Genomic DNA, 24,158 nt, shown 5'->3' on the forward strand with positions numbered 1-24,158 from the left:
ATTCCATTTATTTCTGCTCTGATCTTTATAATTTCTTTCCTTTGATTTTGTGCTAAGTTCTTAAATTCCTTTTAAAATTTTTATTTATTTATTTGAAAGGCAGAGTGACAGACAGAGAGAGAGAGAGAGAGAGAGAGAAGGCAAGACAGATATCTGCTGGTTTACAACACAAATGGCTACAACATTCAGGGGTGCACTAGGCTGAAACCAAGAGCCAGGTACTCCATCTGATTCTTCCTCATGGATGACAGGGGCCCAGGTTCTTGGGCTATCATCTGCTGCTTTTCCACATGTATTAGTGTGAAGCTGGATTGGAAGTGGAGCAGCTGGGTGTCCCACCTGGCTCTCCATATGGGGTGGTATAATCACATGTGGTGGCTAAACCCACTGTGCAACTCTGTTCTCCACCTTTTTTAGTTCCTTAAGATATGCTTTAGTTCCTTGAGGTATAGTTAGGTGGTTTATTTATTTTTTCTTTTTTTAAAAAGTAGGTATTTATTTCTATAACCTTCCTCTTAGAACTGCTTTTGCTGCAACCCACAAAATTTATTTATTTGAAAGGCAGAGTTAACAGCGAGAGAGGAACAGAGACAGAGAGAGAAAGAGACCTTCTATCTGCTGTTTCACTCCCCAGATGGCCACAACGGCTTGGATTGGGCTGGGAGCCTGGAACTCCATCTGGGTTTCCACATGGGTGGCAGGAATCCAAATTCATGGGCCATCTTTCCCTGCTTTCCCAGGCACATTAGCAGGGAGTTGGGCCAGAAGTGGAGCAGCCGGGACTCGAATTGCTGCTCACATGGGATACTGCCATCACAGGTGGCAGTTTAACCCGCTGCACCACAATTCCAACCCCATCCCACAGGTTTTGATATGGTATATTGCCATTTTCATTTGTCTCAAGATACTTTTTGATTTTTCTCAATTTTTTCTTTGACACTGATTGTTTAGGGACTAGCAACTAGGGCCTGAGAAATGGAGAAATATTGCCAATGGGTCCCTATGTTCAGTTATGTGGCATGAGTAATTTTGGAGACTTTATGTATAGTGTGCTGACTATAGTTAATAATATTTTATACTGGAAATTTGCTAAGAGAGGTGATATTAAGAGTTTTTACTTCATATACAAAATTGTAACTATGTGAAGTGATAGTTAATTAGCTTGATTGTGGTAATAATTTCACAAATATATGTAAAAACATCATGTTGTTTACTTAAATATATGTGATTTTTACTTGTCAAGTATACCTCAAGAAAACTGGGAAAAATAATTTAAAAGAAAAGCTTCTTATTCTAGCAATAAAATTAGAATAATAACGGAAGAAAGAAAAATGCCAGAAGGCATAGAGTTTTTTACTGACCCCCTAACACTCAATCTTTTACATTGATTAACTCATAAAATCCTTTGTAGATATCATGCATGAAGAGAAAAACAAAATATAGGGACTAGGATTTGGCACAGCAGTTAAGTGAACTGCTGTGGGAATATTAAAAAATCACTTCTTACACATGAAATACATTTATCACTTACTGGTATTTTATCGCACTGCATGACTGAGAATTACAGGATGTATAAAAGCCACTCTGTTTATTTATTTATTTTCAAAGATGACCCCAGATTATGTGACTTTTTTTGAATATCTTTTTTAAAAAAGATTTATTTTATTTATTTGAAAGACAGTTACAGAGAGAGGTAGAGACAGAGAGAGAGAGGTGTTCCGTTCACTGCTTCACTCCCCAAATGGCTACAGTGGCCAGAGCTGAGCCGATCGAAAGCCAGGAGCCAGGAGCTTCTTCCGGGTCTCCCACATGGGTGCAGGGGCACTGCTCTCCCAGGTGCACCAGCAGGGAGCTAGATTGGAAGTGGAGTGGCCAGGACTTGAACCGGTGCCCATATGGAACACCAATGCTTCAGGTTGGGACTTTAACCCTGCTGTGCCACAGCCCCAGCCCTAGAAGCCACTCTCTTTAAAAACTCTCCCCAAGATAAACAAAAGGACCTGAATATAACACATTTAAAAAGTGCTACTGTAGTCTCCTTTTCAAGCTTCTACCAGAGCCAGTTCCTGGTGGCAGGAAAAAAAAAAAAAATCTAACTGTAGCCATGGAAACTATATTAATATCTGCACAGTGCCAACAGGGCATTGCTGGCTGTTGGTTAGATGACATGATTTTGAACTGGACAGTTTTATGGTTATCTTGTAAACCTTTAACCTGATTGATCTATACTTTCTTACTTATTCTTTTGGCCTATGCTGGTTTACAGATTTGACACTGCTAGGAGAGGAATTCTCATGGGCACATTAATGCACGGTATCTCTCTGCAGTCCAGCCCACTGAGTTCTCAGTTCTACCAGTCAGTTTGTGACTGAATAGTCGTGCTAAACATTTTCTGTTAAAACTTACTAGGGTTGGGTGTTTGGTACAGTGGTTAAGATGCTGCTTGGGATGCTCACATCCCATGTCAGAGTGTCTAGGTGTGAATCCTGGCTCTTTTCCCAATTCTAGCGCCTGCTAGAACATATCCTGGAAGATAACAGGTATTCCTTTGTGATATATATTGTTTATATTAGTGATTATCTAGCTGATCTCTTAGTAACCTTAGTTTTGCCACTTTTCATTGACACATTGTAAATTAATTACTGCTTCAACAGCTTCTGTATTTTTAAGATATTCACCTCAAACTTTTATTCTCGTCTTTTAGCTGTCCAGACTACCCTCAAGTTTACATACAGTGAAAAATACCCAGATGAAACTCCTCTTTATGAAATATTCTCCCAGGAAAATCTAGAAGATAATGATGTATCAGACATTTTAAAATTATTAGCATTACAGGTAAGGAAATAACAGTTTTATGTTTTATGGTGATGTTATTTATTGAGCTTAAATTCTATAAGTTGGTTTCAAGAGTTAAAAATGCTATTAAAAATGTGTACATTGGGGCTGGCGCCGTGGCTCACTTGGTTAATCCTCCGCCTGCGGCGCCGGCATCCCATATGGGCGCCGGGTTCTAGTCCTGGTTGCTCCTCTTCCAGTCCAGCTCTCTGCTGTGGCCCGGGAGGGCAGTGGAGAATGGCCCAGGTGTCTGGGTGCCTGCTACCCATGTGGGAGGCCAGGAAGAAGCACCTGGCTCCTGGCTTTGGATCGGCGTAGCTCCAGCCGTGGTGGCCATTTGGGGAGTGAACCAATGGAAGGAAGACCTTTCTCTGTCTCTCTTTCTCTCACTGTCTAACTCCGCCTGTCAAAAAAAAAAAAAAAAAAAAAAAAAAAAAAGAAAATGTGTACATTGACCAAACAGAATTTGTGATACATAGTCACAAAGCATCTTTTCTGTTTCACACTGTCCCTTTAAAATTTTAGTTGTAGAAGTTGCCCCAGTGCTTTTATGTGAAACTCAGTTACCTCCAGAATTTTTTTTCTTGCTCTTAAGTGATAAAAAGGCCATTAGACACTTTATTTTTTATTTTATTATTTTAAAGATTTATTTTATTTATTTGAAAGGAAGAGTTACAGAGAGAGAGGTCTTCCATCCCCTGGTTCACTCCCCAGATGACCGCAACGGCCGGAGCTGCGCTGATCTGGAGCCAGGAGCCAGGAGCCAGGAGCTTCCTCCGGGTCTCCCATGTGGGTGCAGGGCCCAAGGACTTGGGCTGTCTTCTACTGCTATCCCAGGCCATAGCAGAGAGCTGGACTGGAAGAGGAGCAGCAGGGACATGAACTGGCGCCCATATGGGATGCCGGCGCTTCAGGCCAGGACTTTAACCCGCTGCACCACAGCGCCGGCCCCAGGCCATTAGATACTTTATATAGTTTTGGTTTGGTTCTTAGATTGGTCCCATGTGTAGCTAAAAATTTCAACTTTTTTTTTTAAACAAATATTTATTTATTTGAGAGGCAGAGTTAAGGAGAGGGAGGGAGAGACAGAGAGGTCCTTCATCCACTGGTTCATGCTTCAAATGGCTGCAATGGCTGGAGCTGGGCTGAGCCGAAGCTAGGATCTAGAAACTCACTCTGGGTCTCCCATGTGGGTGCAGTTGCCCAAGCACTTGGGCCATCTTCCACTGCCTTCCCAGGCCATGAATAGGGAGCTGGATCAGAAGTGGAGCAGCTGGGACTCAAACTGGCGCCCACATGGGATGCTATCACTGCAGGCGGATATTTAAACTTCTACTACGCCACAGTGCTGGGCCCCAAAATTCAAACTTTTTTTTTTTTTAATTTATTTTATTTATTTGAAAGCATTACAGAGAGGGGTAGAGACAGAGAAAGAGGTCTTCCATGCACTGGTTCACTCCCCAGATGGCTGCAATGGCTGGAGCTGTGCCGATCTGAAGCCAGGAGCCAGGAGTCAGGAGCCAGGAGCCAGGAGCTTCTTCCAGGTCTCCCACATGGGTGCAGGAGGGGCCCAAGGACTTGGGCCATCTTTTACTGCTATCCTAGGCCATAGCAGAGAGCTGGACTGGAAGAGGAGCAGCCAGGACTAGAACTGGCACCCACATGGGATGATAGCACTTCAGGTCAGAGCTTTAACCCGCTGTGCCACAGCTGTGGCCCCAAAATTCCAACTTTTAATAAAATTAAAACTCTCACACATTCTGATCTGTTATAGGCTAGTTGCTTATAATTTGGGAAAAGAATTGGTGATTGGTATTTTTCTTTTTCCCTAAGCTTACAAACAGCACTAATAGTTTAGGAGACCTCCAAGAGGGGAGGTTACGTGGTATTAAAAGTAGATACTGGCCAGTGCCGTGGCTCACTTGGCTAATCCTCTGCCTGCGGCACCGGTACCCTCAGTTCTAGTCCCGGTTGGGGTGCCGAATTCTGTCCCGGTTGCTCCTCTTCCAGTCCAGGTCTCTGCTGTGGCCCGGGAAGGCAGGCAGTGGAGGATGGTCCAGGTGCTTGGGCCCTGCACCCGCAATGGGAGACCAGGTGGAAGCACCTGGCTCCTGGCTTCAGATTGGTGCAGTGCGCCGGCCGTGGCAGCCATTTGTGGGGTGAACCAATGGAAAAAGGAAGACCTTTCTCTCTCTCTCTAACTCTGCCTGTCCAAAAAAAGAGTAGATACCATAAAGTTCTTATTTGACTAGTTCTGTTGTAGAATGAACTAACCACAATTTAGGCTTGGCAGATATTTGGTAAAGAGTTATGAGTTCTTGAGAATAGAGAGTAGGGAATGCAAATAAAATCCTTACTCTACCATCTTAAAATCAGAAGTCTAAGTTCTGTTTGTTTACTTTAAGGAGAGAGGGCAGTAAGCATACCTCCATCTCTACCTTAGATATGTCTTGTATATTCCAAGGACCAATATCCCTGAGTGCTGATGTTATCAAAATATCTGGAGCTATTAAAGAACAGAGAGTGAAAGAAGATATAACACACAGGAATCTTTGCTGACCCTGTGTCCTTTCACTTTGTTACCCAACATGAAATCGCATAACTCTGACATCATTTGGCTTAATTTCTTTACTTTAAAACACTGTAGAGAACCTAGGATAATTATGCTATTTTTTTAACATTCATTTGGCCACATAGTAGGTAAATTATTCATTCCATTCTGAGTGAACTTTTCATGTGTTTGATATTTTATTTGTGCTAAAACTCTTTCCTTTCAAAAGGCAGTTTTGATTGCTAAGAAATTGCCTGGCATCAGATATATTGAGGCAAATTTGTACATTTTCTCGAAAAGTAATTGTATTAATTTTTGGTTATCAAAAATTCATATTTTAAGAACTCAGAAAGTCATTGTATTAGCTTTTTATTTTGTTACAACAAAATAGTTGAGTCAACTAACCTTATAAAGAAAGGCGGTTTAGTGATAGCTGTCTTGCTGAAAAAATTCTGTGGTAGCTCACATAGCAGGAGGAAACATGCGTGTCTGTGTTTGTAAGGCCTATTATAAAACCACTAGGATTTAATCTTAGGAGCTCAACCCTAATGACCCAGTCCAGTTACCTCACAAAGGCCTTACCTCCAAACACCATAACTAATGAAGTTCCTGCTCCGTTGTATCATTGACATAAAATTTTGAGGACCAAACCTTTAAGACCAGGCTTTTTGCAGGTCTTTCTGTTCATAATGTTTAACAACATCTGTTTTCATATAACAGTGTATGTAAACATCTTTCCATTTCAGTTAAACATACATATGTCATAATTTTTTAAAAAATATTTTATTTATTTGAGTGATAGAATTATAGACAGAGAAAGGGAGAGACAGAAAGGTCTTCCATTTGCTAGTTCACTCCCTAAATGGCTGCAATGGCGGAACTGTGCCGATCTGAAGCCAGAAGCCAGGAGCTTCTTCCGGATCTCCCACGGGAGTGAAGGGGCCCTAATACTAGGGCAGTCTTTTACTGTTTCCCAGGCCATAGCACAATGCTGGATTGGAAGAGGAGCAGCTGGAACATGAACTAGCACGCATATGGGATGATGGCACCGCAGGCCGAGGGAGGCTTAACGTAATACGCCACAACACTGGCTCTGTGCCATCATTTTTGATAACTGCTTACCATTTTGTTGTATTTATATGTAATTACAATTTTATAAAGTAACTTATTTATTTTTGCCTGATTCAGTATTCTTTCAACATTCTCGTACAGGTTGAGTTTCTTTTTCTCAAGATGGTTGGGATCAGAAGTGTTTCAGATGAGATGGGGATGGGACCCATGACTAAACTTAAAATTTATTTATGTTTCATATTCACAGCCTGATGATAATTTTATGCAATATTTATAGTGCACCTGTGGTTTGAATGAGACCTGTCACATGAGGTCATTTGTGGAATTTTCCACCTGTGGCATTATGTGATGTTCAAAAAGTTTCAGATTTTAGAGAATTTGGGATTTCAAGTTGTCAGATTAGGATGCTAAACCCAGGTATTATTATTTTTATTATTTGTAATATTAGAGCAGATGTACAATTCAAATATTTGTTGAATAAATTGAATTACGGATCAAGGTACTAGTCAAGTGTTTTCCAAAAGTAAGATTGTGGGTCCTGTGCTGTGGCATAGTAGGGTAAGCCTTTACCCTGTGGCACTGGCATCCCAAGCAGGTGCCGGTTTGAGACCTGGATGTTCCACTTCCAATCTAGCTCCCTGCTAATGGCCTGGGAAAGCAGTGGAGGATGGCTCAGGAGCCCCTGCACCCGCGTGGAAGACCTGGAGGGAGCTCCTGGCTCCTGGCTTTGGCTCAGCCAAGCTCCAGCAGTTCTGGCCTTTTGGGGAGTGAACTGCAGATGGAAGATCTCTCTTTCTGTCTCTCCCTCTATCTGTAACTCTGCCTCTCAAATAAGTAAATAAATATTCAAAAGTAAGATTGCTGGATTAAGAGCTCTGCATACTTGAGAATTTCATATATATTACTAAAGTGACCTTGAAAATGGTTGTGAATTCACAATTTCACCATAGCTATTGAAGTAAAACTAGATATTCATTCGCTAAAACTAGATATTTTCATTTAGGGAAAAAAAAGATGACAAGATGAAAATGGTATATAGTTATAATTTGTATTTCTTTGAACACTAGGGATATGGAACTTGTAGGACTTCTGAGTTGTCTAATTTCCATATGAATAATTATTTTTATACTTTCCTTGAGAATATTTAACTTTTATGAAGTAAAAGTTTCATTATTTGAATGTGTTGAGCATTTGGTTGACTACCAAAGACAGACACCATACCTGGTTTCAGAGGTTTTATACTCTGGATTGGAAAATTGGAAATCATTATTCTGTGTGAAAAATGGTATAACAGGTGAAGTACAGAGTTGTATGGGTGGACATAGACTTGAAGTACTGGAGAAGCTTCGGGAGGAAGATGAGACCTATAGAAAGAGTGTGGTAGACAATAAACGAATAAAGGATGCAGGAGAGTTTTCAGGGAACAAACTTGTTAAAAGGTGTTAAGAGAGGGAGGAGAGTGAGGTAGGGCTTGGTGAGAAAATATGAATGGAGGAGGGAGAGAGAGAGAGAGAGAGGGAGAGAGAGAGAGAGAGAGGTCTTCCATCCGCTGGTTCACTCTCCAAATGGCTGCAATGGCTGGAACTAGGATGATCTGAAGCCAGGAACCTGGAGCTTCTTCCTGGTCTTTCATGTCATTACAGGGACCCAAGCACTTGGGACATCATCTACTGCTTTCCCAGGTCAGAGCAGAGAGCTGGCTCGGAAGATAGCAGCCAGGATTTGAACTGGCACCCATATGGGATGCTGGCACTGCAGGTGGCGGCTTTACCTGCTATACCACAGTGCTGGCCCTGATTCATAGGTTTCAAGAGGACCAGTTAGGAGTTTCTTACAGTCTTGAGCTGGGGTAATAACAGTGTTGATAAGGAATAGTGGGCCGATTTAAATGTTTAAGAGACAATAATTGAACTTATGTGAGATAGAGATGTTCAGACTAGGTAGATAGTACGGTGATTAGCTGAGTTTGAGAACCCAGGGATGGATTTTACAGAGTTGCTAGTTTCAGTGTTGAGGTGATTGTGGAACATTATATCATCATCCAATGAGTAGCTTTAAAAAATGAGTTTGGCATTCAAGAGAGGTTTGTTTAGTCATAGACTGAAGATTTTTAGCAGGAAGACATCACTGAAAAGCCGCACCGAGGACGATTACAGGGGATAGCTTGAAGCCTTGTGCTCGTGGAGAGCCTAGGGAGCAAAATACCCATTAAAATGCTGCTGAGGCCAGTCCTGTCAATAAATGCTTGATAATTCTGAGACTGAGAGTTTGGCTAGTATTGTTTGGATTTTTTGTTTGTTGGTTTTTATCTCATTGAACTCCTATCTTGTTTCTGTGGAGAATAAATGTCGACTTGTATCCCTTTCATGAGTTGGAGGCGCTGCTATTGGTTTTAAACCGTATCCAGTCTAAAATAAAGGTAAATATAAATGACAAAAATACCTGGACTAGTGTTATGGCGCAGTGGTTTAAGCTGCTGCCTAAGAGGCCGGCATCCCATATGAGCACAAGTTTAAGTCTTGGCTGCTCTATTTCCAATTCTGTCTGCTAATGTGCCTGGGAAAACAAGAAACATACCTCAAGTGTTTGGGCCCCTGCAGCCCATGTGGGAAACCCAGATAGACTCGCCCAGCCCCTGCCACTGGGGCCATGAACCAGTGGGTGGAAGATTGTTTCTCTGTAGCTCTGCCTTTCAAATAAATAAATAAATCCTTTAAAAAAAATTGAAAATACCCACAATTTTTGTTATTATATTGGATTTAGAGAATTACTCTGGCCTCAAAATTCTGGTAATTTTTAAAATGCCCAAAAAGGACTAAAATACTGAAAACATTCTGAAGGAATGATGTTATTAATTTACTACAGGAAAAAGCTTTCTGAATTTACCTGTATTTATGATTATTAAGCAATTTATTGAAAGATTTTTGTTAGATGTAGCAAATTATATAAGATCATTTATATATAAATACAAATACACTCTCTATAAGTGATCATTTGTCCAACTGTATGAGCATATGTTATAACTGAATTAGTGATCATGTTATAAATGTTTGGAATTCCTTAGAAGCCTTCTTTTCCATTGGTTACCTTTTGTTTTTCTAAGAAGTGTGTCATCGTCATTTTTGTTGTTGTTATTATATAGGCTGAAGAAAATCTTGGTATGGTGATGATCTTTACTCTAGTGACAGCTGTGCAAGAAAAATTAAATGAAATAGTAGATCAGATAAAAACTAGAAGAGAGGAAGAAAAGAAACAAAAGGAAAAAGAAGCTGAAGAAGCTGAAAAGGTATATTGAAAAGCTTTGTTTTCTTTCATTATTCTTGATATATGTTGTTGGTTCTTTTTAGGTTTTGTTATTTGCAATTTCAGTAATTTTTTTGGAAATCAGAAAAATGAACAAAAGTAATTAGAGGCATGACTTCAGCAATGAGTGATAGTTATCAGAAGGTTTGTAAATCTCATGCAGTTATATCAAGAATTAAAAATGCTTTTACCTGAAGTATAGTGTTCAGAATTATAATGTACCTACCACAGTAATTTAAAGTTACTAGATGCAAAGAGAATCACAAATTCTGAAACAAAGTGGAAAACTTATGATTTTCTATGATGTGAATTCAAACTGTAATACTAATAGCAACAACTTTCTTTTTAGTGATGAATAACTGGTGAAAGCAGTGAATGTTGAGTAGTCTGTTTTTTGTAATAAAAATAAAAGACAGAAGTTTCCAGAATAAGTTACTGAAACTAATGAGAGTAGCCAGTGCAGGCAGAAGTCCGTTTAAATATTTCAAAATTTGAACTAATTTTTTTTATGTTTCTCTTGTACATGGTTGTATTTGTTTGGAAGATATAAGTAGACTTGACTTGCTAAAGTCACAGTTTGGTGACATGTCTTTTTTATTTTCTAAGCAATTATTCCATGGCACACCTGTTACAATTGAGAATTTCTTAAGCTGGAAGGCCAAGTTTGATGCAGAACTTTTGGAAATTAAAAAGAAACGAATGAAAGAAGAAGAACAAGCAGGAAAAAATAAATTAAGTGGTATGGCCCATTCTGCATTTCTGTTCCCTACAAACTCTCCTGTATCATTTCTTATGTAGCAAGAGGGTCATTGGATAGATTTCTATAAAAAATAATATATGCATACATCTAGGACCAAAAGACAAAATATATCTATATAGTAATATTTCTTAACACATAGTGACTGATTGATTTTTATGGCTTTTTTAAAATTAAATATTTAATTGATAGCTCCTTGAGATGCAGACATTTAGGATCACAAGCCTTAGGAGTGGTAGAGGCAACTAATGTTTTTTTCTAGGATGCTAAGGCAGACTATGTTTTCATTTGTTCCATTTTAATGCAAAGACATTTTATATGCCACCTAGCTACCAAATGAATTCATAAACGCATTGCAATTCAAAGAAAAAAGCAGGTACTCCATCTTGTTTTCTTGGATAACTACACTTTTTAGAGTTGTGGGGAAGATGAAGGAATAACTATGCCATTCAAATAAAAGATGACTTATTTCTTATAGGGAAACAGCTGTTTGAAACAGATCATAATCTTGACACATCTGATATCCAGTTCTTGGAGGATGGTAAGATAATATTAGATTTCCACATGTATATAATGTGCTGCCTTTAATTTTAAACCAGGAGAATTTGAGTGATAACTATGTCATTAAAAATTTTTCCTTCCAAGGCTGTTAAAAAATACATTTTGAAAGTTAAATCTGAATCATTGATCCATTTGTATATTTGAACTGAATGTTTTTATTTATGTGTTTAAAAGTTTCCTGGTAACATAGCAGTATCAAAGATAGCAACACAGAGACAACTGTGGTCCCACCAGCCCCTAACAACCAGTAAACTGAGCTACTGTGACTCAGGAGACCTCTCGTCTTCAGATTTTTTGTATCACAAATCGATGGAAGCTGTTCCGTCATCTGTTCTGGAGCTTGTAGAGACCTCAGGTGTGGAACTCCTAGCCTTCTTCCTAACCCAGAATTTTACCTTTCTTGCTATTCTTGATGGAGCAGCTAGTCTCTTTTCTTTCCTTCTCCTTTTTCTTGTAACCTTGATCCTCTTTTGCTCTTATATTTATCCATCATTCATCTATCCAAAACTGTTTATTTATTTTTTAAAAAGATTTATTTATTTATTTAAAAGGCAGAGTTAACAGAGAAGCAGAGAAAAAAAGGTCTTCCATCTGCTGGTTCACTCCCCAGATGGCTGCAATGGCCAGAGCTTTGCTGATCTGAAGCCAGCAGCCAGGAGTTTTTTCCTGGTCTCCATGTATGTGCAGGGGCCCAAGGACTTGGGCCATTTTCCACTGCTTTTCTAGGCCATAGCAGAGAGCTGGATCAGAAGTGGAGCAGCCAGGACTTGAACCAGTACCTATATGCAGACTGGGGCTTTAACCCACTGCGCCACAGCGCCACAGTGCCAGTCCCTCCACAACTATTTATTACACGGTCCTAGATTCTAGGGTACAGCAGTGGACAATGTAAATCAATTCTCTGTCCTCATAGAGCTGATGGCTTACACGTGTTTGTTAAACTGGGCTCCCTACTTAGTCACACTTCTGGTAACACCCTAGTGTTATGCACTTTATTAGCCTTCTGTTACATCCATCTGATCCTCTAATATTTGGCCTTTCAGCTTTGTTCTGGATTGCCTGAAGAAGGTTAAGAAACGTGGTTGGTGTGGCCTACTACTAAATCATACTTCCTAATATAAGTTAGGCCTTCATCAACAGTCAACAATTTTTTTCAAAGATTTGTTTATTTGAAAGGCAGAGTGACAAATAGTGAGAGGAAAGAGATCTTGCATCTACTAGTTCACTCCCTAAATGTTGCAACAGCCTGGCCAGACTGAAGCCAGGAACCTAAAACTCCATTGTGGTCTCATGTATGGGTGGCAGGGTACCAAGTACTTGGCCATCTTCTGCTGCTTTCCCAGGCAAATTAGCAGGGAGCTGGACCAGAAGCCAAGCAGTTGGGACCCCATCTGTGCTCCGATTTTTGGATGTCAGCATCATAGGTAATCGGTTAAACCATTGTGGCACAATGCTGCCCCCAACACTCAACAATTTTAAAAATCTGTTCTATAACATTCTTTGTAGCAGCTACTTCAAGATTTTTATACTCTCAAAAAAAAAAAGGCTGGCATTGTGGCGCAGCAGGTTAAGCTGCTGCCTGCAATGCTGGCATCTCATACAAGCACTGGTTTGAGTCCTGGCTGCTCAACTTTATTTATTTTAAGGTCTTTAAAAAATTTTATTTGTTCTACAGTTTCATGTATTTATGTATTTTTTTTTTTTTTAAGATTTTATTTAAGAGGTAGAGTTACAGACAGTGAGAGGAAGAGACAGAGAGAAAGGTCTTCCTTCTGCTGGTTCACTCCCCAGGTGGCTGCAACGGCCGGAGCTGAGACAATTCGAAGCCAGGCATTTCTCCCAGGTCTCCTATGTGGGTACAGGGTCCTGAGTTCTTGGGCCATCTTATACTGCTTTCTCAGGCCATAGCAGAGAGCTGGATTGGAAGTGGAGCAGCCAGGACTAGAACTGAAGCCCATATAGGATGCTGGCGCCCAGGTGGTATATTAACCCACTGACCACAGAGCTGGCCTCTCATGTGTTTCATATATACAGATTTAGGAACATAGTGACACTTCCCTCCCCACCTGTCTCCTGCCCATGCTCCAACCCTTCCTCCTCTGTTTCACATTTTCACTCTTAATTTCTTTATTTTTTAATTTTATTTCAGTTATACAAATTTCATATATTTCATATATCCAGATTTAGGAACATACTGAGATTCTCCCCACCATACCTCCAACCCCTACACTTAACCTCTCAACCCCCTACTCAACCCCCTTCCCTCTTGGATTCCCACTCTTAATCTTCACCATGATTCATTTTCAGTATACTTAATGAATCTTATAGTTAACCATACTTTAAGTAATGGAGCTCAACAAATGGTATGAAGAAAAAGAAAACAACAAAACTAAACAAAACACTGTTTCTCAGTGGAAGAGACAAGGGCTATAAATAATCATTGAATCTCAAGATATCTGTTTCAGCAAATACATTACATTTCAGATATTCTCTTTGTTACATCAGATCAGGGGAAACATGATACCTGTCTTTTTGGGATTGGCTTATTTCACTAAGTATAATGGATTCCAGTTGCGGCCATCTTGTTGTGAAAGACAGGATTTCACTTTTTTTTTTAACAGCTGAGTAGCACTCCAAAGTGTATATAGACCATAATTTCTTTATCCAGTCAACAGTTGATGGACATCTGGATTGGTTCCACATCTATACAACTGTGACTTGTGTTGCAGTGAACATTAGGGTACAGGTTACTCTTTCATGTACTGATTTCTTTTGGCTTGGATAAATTCCCAGGAGTGGGATGGCTGGATCATATGGTAGGTCTATATTCAGATTTCTGAGATATCTCCATGTTGTCTTCCACAGTGGTTACACCAATTTGCATTCCCACCAGCAGTAGATCAGGGTACCTTTTACCCCCACATCCTCGCCAGCATTTTTCATTTGATGATTTTAGTATGTGAGCCATTCTAATGGGAGTGTGGTGAAACCTTGTTGTGGTTTTGATTTGCATTTCCCTAATGGCTAGTGATCCTGAGCGTTTTCTCAAGTGTCAATTGGTATTGGAATTTCCTGTCTTGAAAAACGCCTATTTAAGCTTTTTGCCCATTTCTTCACTGGTTCGTTTGTTTTGTTGTTGATTTCTTTGTTAAGATTTTTTTTTTTAATTTGAAAGAGTTACAGTGAGAGGGAGAGACGGAGAGAAAGCTCTTCCATCCGCTGGTTCACCCCCCAAACGGCCACAATGGCCGGAGCTGCGCCAATCTGAAGCCAGGAGCCAGGAGCTTCTTCCAGATCTCCCACTTGGGGGCAGGGGTTCAAGGACTTGGGCCATCTTCCACTGCTTTCCCAGGCTGTAGCAGAGAGCCAGATGGGAAGAGGAGCAGCCAGGACTAGAACTGGTGCTCATATGGGATGCTGGCGCTGCAGGTGGAGGATTAACGTACTACGCCACAGCGCTGGCCCGTTAATTTCTTGAGCTCTTTATATACTCTGGACATTAACTCTTTATTAGTTGCATAGTTTGCAAATATTTTCTCCCCATTCTGTCAGTTGTCTCTTCATTTTGCTGAGTGTTTCTTATGCAGTGCAGAAGCTTCTCAGCTTGAAGTAATCCCGTTTGTCAATTTTGGCTATGATTGCCTGCGCTTTTGGGTCTTTTCCAAGAAGTCTTTTCCTATGCCAATGTCTTGTAAAGTTTTCCCTATGTTCTCTAATGATTTGGTGGTGTCAGGTCATAGATTTAGATATTTGATCCATTTTGAGTGGGTTTTTGTATTAGGTGTAAAGTAAAGGTCTAGTTTCATACTTCTGCCTGTGGAGATCAGTTTTTCCAGCACCATTTGTTAAAGAGACTGTCCTTGCTCCGTGGGTTGATTTTAGCTCCTTTATCAAAGATAAGTTGGCTGTAGATGCATGGATTGATTTCTGGAGCTTCTATTCTGTTCACTTGGTCTGCAAGTCTGTTTTTGTGCCAGTACCAGGCTGTTTTGATTTTAACTGCCCTGTAGTATGTCTTGAAATCGGGTATTGTGATGTCGCCGGCTTTGTTTTTATTGTATAAGATTGCTTTCCATATGAATTTCACCATAGTTTTCCCTAGTTCTGGGCTGTTCAACTTTTGATCCAGCTTCCTGCTAATTTGCCTTGGAAAGCAGCAGGAGATGGCTCAAGTACTTGTGCCCCTGCACCCACATGGTAGATCTGGAAGAAGCTTCCTGCTCCTGGCTATGACCTGGCCTAGCCCATGGCATTATTACCATTTCAGGGGTGAACCAGCAGGTGGAGGATCTTTTTCTCTGTCTCTCCTTCTCCCTCTCTATAACTCTTACTTTCCAAATCAATAAATAAAATTTAAAAAAAAGAAAAAAGTCTAAAGCGATCCCCTGCAATGATACTTTCTTTTATCCCTTCTCTCAAGTCGGAGCTTGTTTTACCTCCTCTGTTGCTGGAAAGTTCTGGCTCCAAAAAGCTTTTTCTCACTCCATATTGAACTTGAAAACTTTCAGTATTTTTCAATCGTATTTTTAAAGATTTATTTATTTGAAAGGTAGAGTTACAGACAGATAGAGGAAGAGAGAGGGAGAGAAGTCTTCCATCCACTGGTTCATTTCCCAAATGCCGCAATGGCTGGAGCTGGGCCAATCTGAAGCCAGGAACCAGGAACTTCTGGGTCTCCCATGAGGGTTCAGGGGCCCAAGCAATTGAGCCATCTTTTACTGCTTTCCCAGGCTGTCAGCAGGGAGCTGGATTGGAAGAGAAACAGCTGGGACTCGAACTAGCGCTCATGTGGGATTCTGGCACTGCAGGTTGATGCTTAGCCCACTATACCACAGCACTGGTCCCTTTCAGTCATTTTTGACTCTCTTCCTTTTCTAATGGATCAAGTATTGTTTCATATCAGTAAGTTTCCAAAGGCTGCCTGCTGATTTTGACTCTGAAAAGTCTGCTCAACAGTTTTATTTCCAGTTTTGAAGGTTTTTCCAATTTTCAGTTGGACTTTGTGGTAGCCTCTTAAATCATTTCTCTTCTTTTTCCTCCTGTTGCCCTTACCTGTTCCATATTCATTGCCTTTGAGGTGGTATTTTCAAAATCCATGTTTAATCATGACATTTCTCTCCTTAAAATCCAGTGATGATTTCTACTGCTTAGTGAAAAAGGTTAACTGACTCTCTTTTTCAATGTGGCCTTCATCCTTATCGTCTTCCCATCATTTAGTGACTTAACATTTCTCTTTTTGCATAAACTTCTCTGTGGAATTTGTGCTTCACCATTTTCTTCTTAGAGGATTCAAATATGTCATGGACATCTTTCAGGCTTAGTCTTCTTTGCCTGGATTTAGCAAATTGTGTTTTATTACTAAACTGTTCGGAGGCATGAAGCAAGATTTATTCCTTTTATATTTTCACTGAATTGAATGTCAATGGGCTAGAGTCTGAGAGGGAAGGAAGATAACAGTTATGGTGATTTACACTATCCTACTTTCGTCTACTTCGAGTGAAGATGTTTAATGCAGAGACTGGTTATTGCTTCCCATAGGGCTTAAACATTTGGAATCTTGGAAAGGCATACTATTGGTTACACAGGGAACTGGATAAGCATGAAGATAAAATTAATGAATTAAAGCACATTTGAGTTTTAACAGGGTGCATCTGCCATATTAAAAGAGAGAACACCTGATACAGGTCCCAAAGTCAGTGATAATCTGTCATGGATAACCAGGACAACTGTAGTGTCATTGTCTTCAACGTATATCAGATGCCACATATGAATCCTAATAGGCCTCTCTTTAATAACTGATTTTTAAATCATAAACTGGAAGAATGATGTTGCTCTGAAAAGGTCAGCCTCTACTGACCAACACAGATCATTGTTGGTGTGACTGCAGTGGTAGTTTGGGATGTCATCACTCATACCTCGTATGCACATTTGAAAGTTTCTTTTTGGTACTGCCAGTGAGCTGTTTCTTTCATTCCTGAACATAAGAATGAAGATGAGTTTTGCTTTTTTTGCAGCTGGCAACAATGTGGAAGTAGATGAGTCTTTGTTCCAGGAAATGGATGACTTGGAGCTGGAAGATGATGATGATGATCCAGACTACAATCCTGCTGACCCAGGAAGTGACTCAACCGACTGATGGACTATCCCCTTCTGCAGAGAGGCTTGACTGCCACAGCATCTGTGGCTTAGCTGAGAGGGTTTTGATTTTCCTTTCTTTTTTTCTAAGAAAAAAATAATTTTCAGGAGAATATTCTTCTGATAGCTTTCATCATTGAACTTAATAAACTGACCTTAAAATTTCAAATGTAAAATCTTCAATTCCTCTTATTAATGAGCACAAGGTTACATATTTAAAATCAATTAGTGTTGGGGAGAGATCATGCCTCTAACACCATGCATGAAATAGGCTGCCACTGTGAATTGGATTAACTTAGAATTTCTATTCTGGAGACACGAGAATGTTTTTGGATTCCATATGTTATCATTCATATAAGTATTAGAAGACGAGAGTGAAAAGAGCACTAAACCTTCTGGATTCTAGCCTCCAGACACAATACATTTAAGTCTTAATAAAAGCAGAGGCTCATATTATAATCAGGAATAAAATATTTCAGTCCTATAATAGTGTTTGAATCAAAATCATTTGTAGAGATTTTAAAAGATGTGCGTTCAGGCTCCTCTCAGGTTAGGTTTGTGAACACTGAGCTGTAATCAAAATTTTAAAACAACAAAATCTTCTTCCTATTTTATAGGTAATTCTGATATACATTCTTGATTAACAGCCCCTGTCCCACAGGTGTAAAGTCTATATATCTTGATGTTTTCCCCATCTCTAACTAATTGTTCTGGTAGGGTCTGAATTATTGGTGTTGTATGTTGTCTACAAGGGAAATACACATCTACATCCATGCACTTTTATGAGGCCTTCTTATAATTTGAAGAGATTGACTTTGGGGCTCCAGTGAGGAGAGCGAGGCTTCATGCAAGTTATCCAGTCACTGCTGTTTTGCTTTTATTTTATTTTTTAAAGATTTATTTATTTCTTTGAAAGGCAGAGTTACAGAGAGGCAAAGGCAGAGAGAGAAAGAGAGAAAGAGGTCTTCTGTCTGCTGGTTCACTCCTCAAATGGCTGCAATGGCTGGATCTGGGCTGATCTGAAACCAGGAGCCAGGTGCTTCTTCCCGGTCTCCCACATGGGTGCAGGAGCCCAAGCACTTGGACCATCTTCTACTGCTTTCCCAGGCCATAGCAGAGAGTTTGATCGGAAGTGGAGCAACTGGGACTTGAATAGGCATCCATATGAGATGGCCATAAGTCACTGCTCTTTTGGAGGATTAACTCTTAAGCCCAACTGGAAATCACTTGTGCTATTGGTAGTAGTTTCCTCCAGGCAAAAGTATATATATCACCTACCTACAAGCAACAATATCAATCTCACATTTATTTTTAAATTAGACCTCATGATTAAATGCAAATTATTATGATAAAACCATCATTAGACAGTTCAGTACTTTTCAGGGAATCTTCTGATTAGTCTTGGCCCCAGACTAACAGAATGAAATAGCAATAATGTTCATTTCTAAACAGGGAGAAATTGACAAATTTGTGTTATGTGAGATTTTGCTCTCTTAAAGAGAGATACCTTTTGAAGCTGATTGGCAAATAACCTGGAAGAGGCAATTCAATTAAGGTTAAAAAAAAAAAAAAAGCTATGGTTAGCAATGTGCTGCTGCAGTCAAACATGACTTGACTTTGAAGTGTCAACAATGCTGCTCCCTTGCCTTCACATGAGTTTTAAGGGTTAATTTTATACAATTTCTCCAGATACTGAAATGGATTTCTACTTTTGTTATTTCAGAATGTAGATAAAACCCAATGAAGACTACATGGTTAGTTCTAATAACATTCCCAAATATTTTCATCTCGAGAAACATTAACATTGCATTCTGTGAATTAACCCAAGATTATGCTTATCAAATTGGAGCATTCATAATCCCAGGATGTACAACAGCAAGACCACTGGTATTTGAAGCAATAATTGACCCATCTTGGATTATCAGTTTTGCTATTGGTTTTCAGAAAATTTTTGTTTTTGTTTTCCTACTTGTGCCAAGTTGTATAAAAGTACAGGTTATAAATAAACAAATGTATATTCATCAGTGTATCTTTGTAACAATGTCTAGTCCAAGTACTAGGCACTTAATAGTTTGAGTGAATAAAGTATGGAATATTCATGTATTTAAAGGTAAAATATGAAGGGAGGTTCAAAGAAATTTTCTATATGCCATCTGCAGTTTTGAATATTGCTCCTGCCTATTGGGTTACACTTCATGCTCTTCTGCCAGCAGGTGTTTGTTAGGGAAAAAGGTGGATAAATGCTGATCTTTGGCAACATATGTAAGTGGTTACCTGAATTTTTGCCATTTGAGGGTGAAGAGGAGTGATCAGTAACATTTCATGAATGGAAAGGATGAATTCACTGGACTGTCACAAACTTCAAGGAAAAACTATATGTTTCAAGAAGCAAAGAGATGCTTTCTTGGAATACAGGAAATAATGATTTTAATATTTGTGTGCTAGCCCTTTGTTGCATGTTATGAAGTGCAAACAAGTAGATAAACTACGTGTAAGGCAACAAAAGTAGGAGGCATTGTATGTATGATTGTGTTTCAAAATGAATGTCAAGAGCAGCAGAGATAGTATTATTTTTTTTAAATGTTATTTTCATCTTCTTGAAAGGCCCAAAGAGGAAGAGAAAGCTCTTCGATCTGATGGTCATTTTCCAAATGCAACAGTCAAGGCTGGAGCCAGACTGAAGCCAGGAGTCTGGAACTCCATCCAGGTTTCCCACATGGCTGTGAGGGGCCAGAGTGTTTGAGCCATCATCTGTTGCCTCTGAGAATGCATTAGCAGGAAGTTGGATCAGAAGTGGAGTGTATGTACTGAAACTAGAGCTCTGATATGGAATGTGTGAATCCCACGCAGTGGCTTAACCAGCTGTGGCACAATGCCTACCCCCAGGAATGGTTTCAGAAAGAAACTGCCAAGTGGTAGAGAAAATTTTTCAGAGGAGATAACAAATAGGAAGTGTGAGTTTATGTAAATATGTAAAAATGTGTTGTTTATTGATTTAAAAACAGTGTCAGAAAACAGATGACTGAATGTTGTCCAAAGGGTATATTGTTAAGTTTTCAAGTTTTTGTTAGTACAGTTTCATGTAACCTTTTGGCCAAGCTACTTATGTTAGACAGTGGGTAAAGGGATCATTTTCATTGCTGGGCAGATTCATCAGAGGACTTTAAAATTTATGCCTTCAAAGGAAATGTCCAATGATGTTTTAAGTTTGACATCTAAAATTAATTTGCATTATCCTATGCTAGCAAATCTAACTCAGTTCTCAGTTTTTGGTCCAACATATAACAACACCTGTTATCATTTATACCATGGACAGCACAATAAAAAAAGAAAAATTTGCTTTGTAGTGAACTGAGAATGATCATTTTAGCTAGCCATTTATTGATCTCTTTATCGTCAGGGTGAACAGTTTATTCAGTTAATGCTTGAGTGCTACTGTATGTCAATCTCTTTTTATGGTAATGTCTCTTACCCTGCCCTTCATGAAAGAAAGGAAAAAAAATACAACTTAGCCCAAATTTTTAATATCCTGATCAGTACCTTACACATTTGAAGCCATGACAACAACTATGTTCTATAATAGGCCAAACTTTAAAAGTCACTCTCCGATATGAGTTTAAGTGAGCTCCATTTTTTATCACAAATTCTTCTGTCCACAGTTCTGAAACATCAATTTAAACTACTAAAAAACGTTTGATTGTTTCTTTGTCTCCTGTGACACAGTAAAATATTCTAGGAATACTGACTAGGTTGACAAGAAAGATAACAGTGGGTGGGAAAGGAGGTGGGCAGAGAGAAGGAGAGGTTGATTGATTGATACTATTGGATACTATTGAACAAGCATAACCTCTAAGATGGTGGAAGGAAAAAAAGCAACAAGTGGTGATGCTGGTTTCAAGTAACTGAAGCTAAAAAATAGAACCAGAGGAGGGTGGAGAGAGTGGGTGCCTCTCAGTCCACCAAAGGCTTTTCATTTTATTACACATGAGTTTTTAAAAAATTGGTTTGTTTTTTTCTACTTATTGGCCAGTTCTACTAGGCATTTACTTACAAAACATACGTTCTAGACATTCCTCTTACTGCTACTGCCCCAGTCTCTCCAGCCATTCTCCCAGAAAGAATAGTTGTCCTATTTTTTTTTTTTTTTTTGGCTTCCTCAAGCCACTACTCAAATTAAGAGTATAACTTCTGGAAATTGGGCCGGCGCCGCGGCTCAATAGGCTAATCCTCCACCTTGCGGCGATGGCACACCGGGTTCTAGTCCCGGTTGGGGCGCTGGATTCTATCCCGGTTGCCCCTCTTCCAGGCCAGCTCTCTGCTATGGCCCGGGAAGGCAGTGGAGGATGACCCAGGTCCTTGGGCCCTGCACCCGCATGGGAGACCAGGAGAAGCACCTGGCTCCTGGCTTCAGATCAGCGCGATGCGCCAGCCGCGGCGGCCATTGGAGGGTGAACCAACGGCAAAAGGAAGACCTTTCTCTCTGTCTCTCTCTCACTGTCCACTCTGCCTGTCAAAAAAAAAAAAAATAATAACTTTTGGAAATCCTTTGCTGATGGACGCTGTGATTGTTTTCCAAATTTTAAATAACAATGCAGTTTGAGATTAATTGGCTGAAAATAAATTGGAAACCAAAAAATTAAAATTTAGAAATTTTATATGGTGGAGAGCAACTGGCTTTATTGTTTTTTCTTTTTAATATTTTATTTAAGGTATACAAATTGCATGTATTTCATATATATAAAGATCTTTATATGCATAAGATTAACTCTACAATATGAATTCAACAAATAGTATGAAAAAAACCAAAGAACAATGTTCATCGACAATAGAGAAGGGCAGTTAAAAATCATCAAATCTCAAAGCATCAATTTCACTCAAATACATTACATTCTAGTAATTACTCTATTAGATCAGGGAATACATGTGGTATCTGTCATTTTGGGACTAGCTTATTTCACTAAGTGTAGTGGTTTCCATTTGCATCCATTTTGTTGCAAAAGATGGAATTTCATTTTTTTTTTTTTTTACCAGAGTAGTATTCCATAGTGTGTGTGTGTGTGTGTACCTTAATTTCTTTAATAGTCTTCAGTCTTTATTCAGTTTTTGGTTAATGGACATCTGGGTTAATTCCATATCTTAGCTATTGTGAATTGAGCTGCAATGAACATGGGGGTACAGATAACTCATATGCCGATTTCACTGAGTAAATTCCTAGGAGTGGGATTGCTGGGTCATATGGTAGATCTATTTTCAGCTTTCTGAGGGATCTCTATACTGTCTTCCGTGGACCAGTATACATTCCCATCAGCAGTGGATTAGGGTACCTTTTCTCCACATCATTGCCAGTATTTCTTGTTTGATGGTTTCTGTATAAGAGCTGCTCTAACTGGAGTGAGGTGAAACCTCAGTAAGGTTTTGATTCGCATTTCCATGATGGCTAGTCATCCTGATCATTTGGTCAAGTGTCTGTTGGCCATTTGAATTGAAAAATGACTTCCAGTCTTTAGCCTATTCCTTAACTGGATTGTTTATTTTGATGTTGAATTTCTTATAGATTCTGGATATTAATCCTTTATCAGTTGTGTAGTTTGCAAATAATTTCTCCCATTCTATCTGTTGCCTGTTCATTTTGCTGAGTTTTTTTTTTTTTTTTTTTTTTTTTTTCAGTGCAGAAGCTTCTCAGCTCGATATAATCCCATTTGTCAGTTTTGGTTTTGATTGCCTGTGCTTCTGGAGTCTTTTCCAAGAAGTCTTTGTCTATGCCAATGTCTTGCAGAGTTTTCTCAGTGTTCTCTAGTAGTTTGATGGTATTGGGTCATAGATTTAGGTCTTTGATCCATTTTGAGTGAATTTTAGTGTAAGGTGTAAGGTAGAGGTCTAATTCCATACGTCTGCATGTGGAGATTCAGTTTTCCCAGCGCCATTTGTTGAAGAGACTGCCCTTGCTCCAAGGATTGATTTTAGCTCCTCTGTCAAAGATAAGTTGGCTGTAGATGCATGGATTGATTTCTGGAATTTCTGTTCTGCTCCATTGGTCTACATGTCTGTTTTTATACCAATACCAGGCTGTTTTGTTTTTAACCACCCTGTAATATGTCTTTTTTTTTTGTTTTATAAGATTGCTTTATCAATCTCTTGTGTTTCCATATGAATTTCAGAATCATTTTTTTCCATATCTGAGAAGAATATCATTGGTATTTTGATTGGGATTACATTGAATCTATAAATTGCTTTTGGTAGTATGGACTTTTTGATGATATTGATTCTTCCAATCCATGAACATAGAATATTTTTCCATTATTAATGTCTTCTACTTCTTTCTTTAATGTTTTGTAATTTTCATCATAGAGACCTTTGACCTCTTTGGTTAAATTTATTCCAAGTTATTTATTTATTTTTTTTGTAGCCATTGTGAATGGGATTGATCTTAAAAGAAAAAAGCCCAGTACTGAATGGCTTCATTGCTGAATGCTACCAGACGTTTAAAAAAAACTATTTCCAATTCTTCTCAAGCTACTCAAAACAATTGAAAAGCAGGGAATCCTAAACAACTTCTATGAAGCCAGCATCACCTTAATTCCTAAACCAGAAAAAGATACAACAGAGAAAGAGAACTGCAGGCCAATATCCCTGATGAACATGGATGCAAAAATCTTCAGCAAAATATTAACTAATTGAATCCAACCAACACATTAGAAAGTACATTCACTCAGACCAAGTGAGATTTATCCCTGGTATGCAGGGATGGTTCAACATTCACAAATCTGTCAATCTGATACATCACATTAACAAACTGAACAAAAGCTTTATGGTTATCTCAATAGATGGCAGAGAAAGGATTTGAGAAAATACAACATCCTTTCATGATGAAAACATTAAACAAATTGGGTATAGAAGGAACATTACTCAATACAACAAGGCAATTTATGAGACACCCATAGCCAG

The 24,158-nt window shown here is 39.2% G+C and overlaps 1 protein-coding gene across 1 annotated transcript in view; it reads left to right on the top strand.

Moving 5' to 3' along the window:
- The window catches only part of RWDD1 (RWD domain containing 1), a 34,058-nt gene extending 14,552 nt beyond the window's left edge, over positions 1-19,506 (top strand). The window contains exons 3-7 of the mRNA XM_062186657.1: positions 2,705-2,835; positions 9,600-9,743; positions 10,367-10,499; positions 10,996-11,058; positions 17,093-19,506. Of these exons, the coding sequence (XP_062042641.1) occupies positions 2,705-2,835; positions 9,600-9,743; positions 10,367-10,499; positions 10,996-11,058; positions 17,093-17,214 (593 nt within the window). The 3' untranslated portion in view covers positions 17,215-19,506. The remainder of the gene's footprint in view (positions 1-2,704; positions 2,836-9,599; positions 9,744-10,366; positions 10,500-10,995; positions 11,059-17,092) is intronic.
- Positions 19,507-24,158: the final 4,652 nt, after the last annotated feature.

The sequence above is a fragment of the Lepus europaeus genome, chromosome 3, assembly GCF_033115175.1.
Source record: "Lepus europaeus isolate LE1 chromosome 3, mLepTim1.pri, whole genome shotgun sequence".
Taxonomy (NCBI): Eukaryota; Metazoa; Chordata; class Mammalia; order Lagomorpha; family Leporidae; genus Lepus; species Lepus europaeus.